Raw genomic sequence first — 11,159 nt, 5'->3', positions numbered from 1 at the left:
ATAAATATATTATGTAGATATATATCTACATATATATGAGAATAGAATATATTACCTATATATAGATATTATCTACAAATATGTATTATCTATAATATATTTAGCAATAGAATGTTATCTATAATATATACAACATATAATACAATAGATATATAATATATATTCTAGCCTTCTTTATTTAAAAGTCTAATAGAAAAAACTTAAAGGGCTCTTTAAAGAAAAGTTATAACTTTATTGTGGGGATTATATGATATATAGATATATATGACAATAGCACAATGGATGCAGGAGTATATGGAACTATATTTTTATATCAAATGTGAAACAATACCGTATCAATTCTAAATAGACTGTGATAATGTTTAGATGTATTCTTTAATCCACTGATCAACTCTGAAAAATATAATGCAAACAGATATAGATAAAAGGTCAATAATAATAAAAATAAAAAACTAAAAAACTCATGATTATCTCCTCCAGAAAAGGCAAGAAAGGAGTAACAGAGAAACAACAATAAAATGATAATTTTAAAAAAGATAAATAGAAAATAAAGAGAAGCAAATTGCTCCTAAATCCAACCATATCAGTATTTACATTAAAAGTAAATTGACAAAACATTCATAAATGGACTAAACACTACATTAAAAGGTACAGATTGCCAGACTTAATAAAAAAGTGACACCAGGTGTGTGATGTTCACCTTCCTGTGTCCAAGTGTTCTCATTGTTCAGTTCCTACCTATGAGTGAGAACATGTGGTATCTGGTTTTCTGTTCTTGCGATAGTTTAATAACAAACCTGCACCTTGTGCACATGTACCCTAGAACTTAAAGTATAATAAAAAAACAAAGTGACACCAAACCCTTATTTTCAGAGATTCACTTAAATGAAAGACAGAATTAGTTTGAAAGAAAAAGGATAGAAAAAATATACCATGGAAACACTTGTCATAAGGAAGGTGAAGTATTAGACAAAACAAGCTAAGGAAAGGAATATTACCAGAGGTAGAGACATTTCATAATGCTCAAAACATAATAATAGTATGTATGTGCCTGATAACAAAGTTATAAAATACTAACAGAACTAAAGAGAAGTATAAACAAACCCACAAACGTAACTGGATATTTTAATACCCCTAAGTTGGTAACTGGTAAACAAATTAGATGAAAAATCAGTAAGGCTAAAGAAGATCTGAATGATATTACCAACCATGTTGACCAAACTTCAATTACACCACATTATATTCAGCACCTGGAGAACACATCTACTTTGCAAATGCAAATGAGACTTTCACAAGATACACTAAGGTTGGGCCATTTAGAAATAATAATAATAATTTTTAAAAATTTGAAATCATGTAAGATACATTATCTGGGCCATAACAAAATTAACTTATAATTAACAGCAAAAGTATATGTAGAGAAGAACCAAGTATTTGAAAATAAAATAAATCACCACAAAATAACCAACTGGTCAAAAAAGAGATCACAATGATCACTATATATTATATGTATCGAAAAATCACTATGTACCCCATGTACAATTATTATTTTTCAAGTAAAAAAATGAATTTCTAAAACAGAAGATCACAAGGGAAGTTAGAATATATATTTAAAGAAATGATAATAAAAATAAAAGGCATCAAAAAATCGGGGCCACTAAAGCAGTACAAAGAAGAAAGTTTACATCTTTCAACAGGTTTAGCAGAAAACATGAAAATCTTAAAAACGAGTGAGAAAATTTTCAAATCTAAAGATAAGCAAATTAAACCAAAATAAATAATACTAAAAATTAATGAAACTGGAAACAAACAATAGAGAAAATTATTAGGTTGGTGCAAAATGATTGCGGTTTTTGTCATTGAAAGTAATGGCCAAAACTGCAATTACTTTTGCACCAACATATAACAAGGCCAAAGTGGTTCTTAAAAAAGTTTAATGAAACTAAGCAATGCCTATCAAGATTTAGCAGGAAAGACAGAAAACACAAATTATATATGTTAGAAATAAAAAATGAAATGTCATGATAATCCTATAGTCAACAGAAGAATGAGGGACTATCATGAACAACTGTTTATAAACTCAACATATCAGATGAAATGGACAAACTTCTTGATAGACACAATTACCAAACTGGTAAAACAGAAAACTGAGTACTGAAATATCTATTTAAAAAATCAAATTTAATGACAAAGATGTCTCCACACAGAAAATTCCAGGCCCAGATAATTGTACTGGTGAATCCTCTCACCAGTACAATTAAGAAAAAAAAAATACCAAACCTTTATAAAATAAAGGAAGAAAAGACACTCCCCAACTCATTTGATACCCAAGCCTGATGGTAACATTATAAGAAAAAAATTACCGACCAATAGCCTTCATAAATATAGATGCAAACATCTTAACACAATTTTAACAAATCAAATTCTACAATAAAATATCGCACCATGACTAACCAGAGTTTATCCCAGGAATGCTAGGTTTAACATATGAACATTAATGCACCAAAATTCATGTTCATCTAGAACCTCAAAATACGACTTTCTTAGGAAATAAGGTGTTTACAGGTTTAAATACTTAAGATGAGGACACACTCAATTAGGGTGGGCCCTAAATCCAATGCCTGGTATCTTTTTTTTAAGAGAAAGAAGAGACACAGACACGTAGAGAAAACACAGGGAAGAAGGCCACGTGGGATGAAGGCAGGGATGGGAATGATGCAGCTACAAGCCAAGGAATGCTAATGGACTGCTGCCAACCACCAGAAAGAAGCTGGAAGAGGCAAGGAAGGATACTTCCATGATGCCTTCAGAGGAATATGGCCCTGCAAACACCTTGATTTCGGACTTCTGTCCTCCAGAACTGAGAGAATACATTTCTGTTTTAAGTCTGTGGCAATTTGTTACAGCAGCTACAAGAAACTAGCACAATATTCAACTGACCAGATAATTTTCTTAAATATAAAGTAATTGCTTGGGTTTCTTCTTCTGGTTTTCAGAACAAATTAAGAAACAGCATGGTGGTGTCAGTTAGGCATATATCAAATTGTCAGTTTTACTGGTAAAGTTCAACTGCAGAACAAGATTTGAATCGACAGCCTATTGTGCTTCCTGATACTTTCAGTCTGAATTGGGGGGTTCCCCCATTTAGTCATAGCACAAAGGAGCTCCTCTCCGTGCCTTCTGCCTCACCTCCCAGGGAGCAGATCCTTACACACCAACACTGCAGACAAGCGATGAGAAAAAGAAAGAAGCTTGGCCAGGTGGCATGCAGTTCCCTAATCTGCCCAAGCAAATTATGGGGAAGAAACGTTCTTCCTGTACTTTTCCCTTCTGAAATGTTCAGAAGCGAAAATTTGCTTCTCATAATGAAATACAAAGAGAAAAACGAAGTGTTCTCCCTTAGTAACAATGCATAGTAAACTTCCTGATAGAAACCTGAAAGGCCACATTTAATGCTATTGGAACATAACCGAAAGAACGTGGAACAGTGCCATGAACATTCAACACACATTTGTTGAGTGAATAAAATCAAATAAATAAAATGACACTGACTATATTGTTCTTAGCCATAAATTCCGTAATTCAAAGGTACATAAATTTAAAAAATTACTAAAGATAAACACTATTACATAGATTCAAAAAAGCAACATTTTTTTGACATTTTACTTTCTCTAAAACTGGATAAACTCTACAATCAGTGGTGTGTTATAGTTTAATTGTATGCATTTCCTTCTTCCTTAGTGGTATGTAAAATAATGCTACATGTTACAATTGGTGCAGTTTTAGATTCGGTGGAATACAGTATATCTTTAAAAATTATTTCCTTATCAGTTGCAGAAGAAAATATGTAAAACATACACACACACACAAATTCATTCTCTCCTTCTCTTTTTCATAATCAGATAAAAAAGCATAAATTCAAGAACACAATGCAACAGTTAAGTGGTAGTGCTAACCTCAGGATCAAGGTTTTCACAGAATGCTTTTTTCTCAGCTTCTACTTGTGTGCCATTCGGTATTGGAGAGGAAGAAGGTGCAGAATGTAACTCCAATTCTTCACAGAGGGCAGTTTCTTTATCTCCTAGTCCATCTTTCTCTTCTCTGTGACTATTCTTTTTTAACATACTCCTTGGCCGAGGTGATGGTTTAAAGTGATCATCTGTGTCAAGGCTGTTGTTTTCTGCTGAAAAATAAAATGCTTAAAGTGTGTGTACAAAAAAATGACCATGGCTTTATCTATCTCTCTGGGTGCTACCATATTTCCCTCCTGTGCCCATGCCCCTTCGCTCTCTGTCCTGAAGAGTCCAGATGAAGCTCACAACTCTTCTCTATACAGAGCTCTAATAAGGCACAAATAAATAATAGTTAATAATCAGGCTGAATGCAGTGGCCCACGCCTGTAATCCCAGCACTTTGGGAGGCTGAGGTGGGCGGATCACGAGGTTAGGAGTTTGAGACCAGCCTGGCTAATATGGTGAAACCCTATCTCTACTAAAAATACAAAAAAAATTAGCTGGGCGTGGTAGCTCATGCCTGTAATCTCAGATACTCAGGAGGCTGAGGCAGGAGAATTGCTTGAACCCAGGATTCTGAGGTTGCAGTGAGCCGAGATCTAGATCACACCATTGCACTCCAGTCTAGGCAATAACAGCAAAACTCCATCTCAAAAACAAAAAACAAAAACAAACAAACAAAAAAACAAAGTAAAAAAATAGTTGTCATCCTGAAAGTAACCACTATACTTTAGTTTCACAAGAAGTTAAACTCTTCAACATTATGAACTCCTAGAGTATTCAAAAAAAATGTTAAAAATAAAAAACAAAACAAAATCTTGCCCCAGTTTCTACCACTATAAAATGAAGAGGTTCATCCATCAAGCCTTTGAGTACCAAGCCCTGTACACATTACTAAACCTCATAATCAACAAAGCAGCAATGGACCTGTCCAGGGACTTTACAGGTTGATTTTTCTAAACAAAATTACAAGACAAAGGTTAAGGATCAAGATGATGATGTTGGCACCCAAGGGATAGGAGCGCTAACTCTCACTAGAGGAAGGAATCTTTTATGAGTTAATTGTTCTGAGTCCATAAAACTTCTTTAGCAGTTATTAAAATTTCACTATTTCCATTACTTCTAAGTTTAAAACAAGAATCTAATGCTGATATGCCTCCAGCATTTGAAACATAATGGGAAGACTTTCCATGTATATATTTTTTGCCTGAATTTTACCTGCTATACATATTTATGTTTCTATTGTTCTACAAATGCATTTCTCTAAACTTCAAAACTGGTCTAATTAACATCTTCCTCCCATTTACCTACAAACGGGCTTATGAATGCTGCCAGAAGATTCCACAACCATACCAAGTGGGTATTATTATAAATATTTCCTTGACAATTTTAGCTACATCCTAAACTCCAGCCAAATGTTCAACCCCAAATCCAAGGGTCCTAGATTTCTCCCTCTATTATCCCCTAAATCCAAAGTATCAATATACCCTATCGATTCTACATACAAATATCTCATTTATTCCACTTTCTACATCCCTACTGTAGGGTCCTTATCCACTCTTTCCTAGATCACTGCTTCCATGATATTTACAAAATGCAAATCAGAACACATCACTCCTCTCTACAAAATTCTTCAATGGCTCCCCATGATCCAATCCTACAGAATAAAAGCTTAACTGCCTTTGAACAACATAAAAGGGATTTTATGGTTTCGTCCTTCACTGCCTAATCTACAGCCATTTTGTCATCTGTGTTTCTGAAATGCTGGGCTAACAGTTGTCATGAACACATGCCACAATCACTCCAATCCCTCCTACTACCATACCTTTACCTAAGCTGATCCCCCTGCCTAGAATATCCACTTCTTGCTTCTCCTGACAAATGCTTCCATGTCTTTTGAACCTCAGTTTAAGCAGAGTATTATAAAATGCCCAAAAGAAGGTATTGAGCCAATTTTTTGTATTATTGTGGTAAGAACACAACATGAGGTCTACCTTCTTAATACATTAAGTGCAAAAGACAGTACTGTTAACTATAGGCACAATGTTGTACAGCAGATCTCTAGAACTTACGCATCCCACATGACTGATACTTTATACCTGCTGATTGTGTTTACAAACAAATGCTAAATAATAAAGTGAATAATCAGAACATTTATAGAGTGCTAAATTTATGCCAATACTGTTCTAAGTACTTCAAATATGTGAACTCATTTAATTGCCTCAAACTCCTAGAGGTAGGCAACTATTGTCCCATTTTTAAAGATGAATAAAATGAGAACAAAGAGGTCTCATGCCCAAAGTCACAAACTCTAGCAGGCTTTAGGTCTCAGATTAAAGGAGAAGCATCCTGACTCCAAAGTTCATGATTTCAGTCATGTTAGTGTTAAAAACATATCCTGCAAAAAATACTTTCATTTTATAGAGCAACTGTCACTTCCATAGTGATTATGATGTCTGGTTACTATACTTTTTACAAAAGACAAGCAATGACAGAGAAAGCCTTCAAGCTCTAAGAGTCTCATAAAGCATACTTGCTCCTCAGCAATATCTCACCACATTAAAAATATTGAGTTCCAAACCTGTATTAAAAATAAAAAAAGTCAAAGAATTTAGAGCATAAACTCATGAACCACATTCCCTCTTTCAAAGATAAATCATTCATATATTAATTTATTCATTTAAATACTTAATATATTCTATATGCCAGGTATTATCTTAGGAACACTAGCCTCAATTTTTACAAGAACCTGAGAATGACAACTTTAATATATTTTCTACAAAAATATCACTTCCAGAAGTACTGTCAAGTTCCCAAAAGAAAAAAAATGCCTATATTTTAAGAAAAGTGCTTTTTTTGGTAATCAATGTATACAATTGCCTATTTAGGTAATTTTTATATTATACATACTGAATATAACATTGCATATGTAAGTAGGGCATTTAGGATCCCGATGCCACCTTGTGGTTAAAATACAGTATTTCCTTATTCATTTTAACGTACCACAAGTTTTTCTTTTTTTTCTTTTTTTTTTAAGGTATGAAATAGGTAGATTATTGCTTTCCTGATTGTCTACCATAAACTTCTAATTATATACGTCCACTTGTCTCAGACAAATTTTTTTTTTTTTTTTTTTTTGAGGCGGAGTCTCGCTTTGTCGCCCGGACTGGAGTGCAGTGGCCAGATCTCAGCTCACTGCAAGCTCCGCCTCCCGGGTTTACGCCGTTCTCCTGCCTCAGCCTCCCGAGTAGCTGGGACTACAGGCGCCCGCCACCTCGCCCGGCTAGTTTTGTATTTTAGTAGAGACGGGGTTTCACCATGTTAGCCAGGATGGTCTCGATCTCCTGACCTCGTGATCCGCCCGTCTCGGCCTCCCAAAGTGCTGGGATTACAGGCTTGAGCCACCGCGCCCGGCCTCAGACAAATTTTTAGCTGCTATATGCTCGCATTCTCTTAATAACAAAGTTCAATTGCGTTCCTCTTCTCTGCAACATTGATTTCACTCACTATACTTGGGAGGCACATTTTAACAAGTTAATTCTGTTTCATTATGCATCCTGTTTGCATTTTTGTAGTTTTTTTATAGTTTATGAGATGCAATTCAATAAATTCTCACAACAATTTTGCAGAAATAGAAAGAGGGCTATTTTTAGCTTCTTCGTCATGAGGATAGTGAAGCTTATTTGCTGAAGTCACATATAACTAATACACAGTGGCTTTTCCCCAGGTGTCCTGGACATTATTCTATGTTCTTTGCTCTGCTTACATCCTTTGCTCATTTCAAAGTTAATGAGATTGTGGGGTCAGGAAGAAATGAGCAGTTCCCCAGTACATGCCTGAAATACAGTTTTGTCTGATGTTACCACTGGTATCTAATATGCAAAGTATGAACTATTTACCAGCACTGTATTTACTGATGATATGGAAGGAGATTTTTATGATGGTTAACATCAACTAATAATTCCTTTATAGAACAGAAGACTGAAAAACACAAAATCCTTAACCTTGCGTATACAAGTTGAGGAATGGTGACCCAGAGTATGTGAGAGGGCTTGGTCTGTTTCATTCTATCTTTGTTCCTTTATGCTTAAAGCTCAGTATAATTGTGGGGAGAACTACTGTAACCCCACATCACACTGGGAACTTTCCTTTGGAAAACTGAATCTTAGTACATTTTCATAGGCAATACAGGGACCAAATGGAGATTCTCTTAATGAGCGCCTAGAAGCTTCAAAAAACAACAGCAGCAATAACATAACTCATCCTTCAAATACACAAATGTCAAGAAAATTTTCTGGCACAATGTTGGTATGGCAAAGATTGTTTTAAGGATTAGTCCCACTATTGTTGTAACTCTAATCTTTGGAGTGTGAGAGGGATTAGACAGCATTCCATTCCAGTTCCATGCCTACAAACAAAACTGAAGCTCACAGGTCTAGGTGTATGGAGATCCACAGCTATGGATGCTATGGATGACTAAAGGTGCTTTGGCCTTTTATCAGGCAACAGCCTAGATGCAAGACAAAATACAACAGGTCTGTAAAATTGAAGTTAAGTCTGTTTTTCTTAAATATATACTAGCTACCATATAAAAAAATTTGGGATTATCTTAAAATAAACTTCCAAGAAATGCAATTACAGTAATCCTAACAAATTACCTGAAGATGTGCTTTTAATTGAAAGAATTCTGGGTTTAGGTTTCATTTTTATTTTGTCTTTTTCAAATTCCTTGTCCTTATTTTGAGATTCAGAGAAGGATTTTACAACGATGTCTTCACACCCATCAGGTGCCATTTCCTCATCATTTTTGATGGCACACACTGGCTCATCTTTGGTTATGTTACCATTTGATTTCTTGGTTTTCAAAAAAGATAGTTTTGAAGGATTCTTTTCTTCATCATCTGATATATGAAAGTCATTCATTTTTTTATTAACTGAATTTTCATCTGCTGAAGTGTCAGAAAATCACCTAAGGAAACTGAAAATGGAAAAGAAAAAATGTTTTCCACAGTATTTTAAAATTGTCAAGGTTACGTTAACTTAATTAAAAGTTTACCTTAAAAGCTACAAACAAAATTCTAACAATGAATACGCACAAATTATTTTATGAATAGACTTACAGCTCTAAAACACAGCTAACTCAGGCATGTTTCATTAACATTTATGAAATAAAAATTCCAATTACATTAATTTATTCAAAATGTATTATTGTGTGTCTTTAGGGTACCAAACAACCAAATACTGTTTGCTCTGGAAAAAGCCATCCAAAGGTCCCTAACAATCAGCCATGTAGCATTTAAATTAGGTTATGGACTGTAAAACTTTTATTTGAAAATTACTTCCTCATATAAAATTAAGAATGAAAGAATTTAATTAGTAATTACTAATTATATTTTTTTCCATAAAAATTTTGGAACTACAATTCCATCCACACCAGAATACTAGATTTACTAAGAATCATAAGGAATGCTAAGTTAACTATACAGCAGTGATTTAACTGTGGTTATTATTGGTTTTACAGAAATCATTAACAACTATTCACCAAATTTTAAAGAATAAAACACCAGGCTGGGCGCAGTGGCTCACGCCTGTAATCCCAGCACTTTGGGAGGCCTAGACGGGTGGATCACAAGGTCAGGAGTTCGAGACCAGCCTGGCCAATGTGGTGAAACCCCGTCTCTACTAAAAATACAAAAATGAGCTAGGTGTGGTGGCAGGCGCCTGGAGTCCCAGCTACTCAGGAGGCTGAGGGAGGAGAATCACTTGAACCTGGGAGGTGGAGGTTGCAATGAGCCAAGATTATGCCACTGCACTCCAGCTTGGGCGACTGAGCGAGACTCCATCTCAAAAAAAAAAAAAAGAATAAAACACCAAGTTTAGAATTCTGTATGCTTAATGCTTACACCTGAAACTAAAATATTAATATTTTTACACAGCTAAGAGAAACCAAATTATAATAGTACTGATATATGAAACATGAAGAGTCTGTGGTTTTTAAATTTACCCCTTATCACAGCCCCCCAAAAAATCTGATTTATAGCAAGCATTATAAAAGTACTTCTAATGTGCACCAAAGTTTAATTCTGTGAGGCCTAGTTACTAGCTAGCTGTAGCATCTCCTAGGATTGATCTTAAAGACGAACCTGTTTTCTCCAATGTGGTTTACCACTGGCAGCCATCCTTTTACTGCAAATCTGCCATCAATTAATTTATATTTTCATATATACATTCAGAAAACAAAACAAACAAAGCAACAACAACAACAAAAAAAACCAAGAAAACTCATACAACTTCTTGAAAATTAAGAGTGACTTTCTACTGATTAAAAAGTTGAAAGTCTAAAACTAGTGAATGCATAGGTATTTTTTAACATACGTGATTGAGGGGATGGGTGGTTGGGGGGCTGGCTAAATACAAAACTAAGGAAGCAAAAAGAAGAAAAGTGGTTCACTTTTCCATACTGTCACATACCAATCTCATCACTGTCAAAGTCATCTGAGTATTCAGAACTCCTTTGTCTGGCTGAGCGAGCTGTAATTGCTCTTATTAGCTCATCCTGAAATGAGATACTGAAATCAATTTCCATCCAAACATGGAGGTATCATATTTACAAGTAATTCTTTAAACAAATAATGCTTGATTCACAACTGCTTTCAGACTTAGGTTTCATTCATCTAACAAATATTTCCTGCAGGCTCACTTTATGCCATGTACCCACTTTATGCCTCATACTCAATGCAGAGCATCACAGACAAGAGCCCTTCCTCATGGAGCTTGCAGTTAAACTAGAGGAGACACACATTATCAGATAAATTAATTGCAGGTTATAATTAGAGCTGGAGGTTGACAAACAAGAAGGGGCTCAATTTAGATTATAATTTATTAAAAACTGGTATTTTGAAAGAAATGGTATTTTTAAGAGCTGTTGTCTCAACATATTTCAGAAATGGATGCAATCAATATTGCAAACTTAGAGGCTGAGTTCAAAATTGTAGTGACTCAACAGAAAAAAACAAACATTATGTGACAACAGAAAAAAAAGTTTTTATATAAAAATGGCAATTTAAGGTTGCAATTCCACTTTTAACTTAGTAGGAAACTAGTATTGAGGCTACTTCGGCAGTCTTAAAACCATATAGGGGAGTC

The 11,159-nt window shown here is 34.7% G+C and overlaps 1 protein-coding gene across 1 annotated transcript in view; it reads right to left on the bottom strand.

Annotated features, from left to right (window-relative positions):
* Positions 1–11,159, bottom strand: part of MAP9 (microtubule associated protein 9) — a 35,753-nt gene that overhangs the window by 19,127 nt on the left and 5,467 nt on the right. Inside the window, 2 exon segments of the mRNA XM_017871026.1 lie at positions 3,957–4,183; positions 8,672–8,977. Of these exon segments, the coding sequence (XP_017726515.1) occupies positions 3,957–4,183; positions 8,672–8,977 (533 nt within the window).

This window comes from Rhinopithecus bieti, unplaced genomic scaffold (genome assembly GCF_001698545.2).
Source record: "Rhinopithecus bieti isolate Rb0 unplaced genomic scaffold, ASM169854v2 scaffold_3878, whole genome shotgun sequence".
NCBI classification, from domain to species: domain Eukaryota; kingdom Metazoa; phylum Chordata; class Mammalia; order Primates; family Cercopithecidae; genus Rhinopithecus; species Rhinopithecus bieti.
The sequence above is the reverse complement of the archived record's forward strand: the minus strand, read 5'-3'. Positions and strand labels throughout refer to the sequence as shown.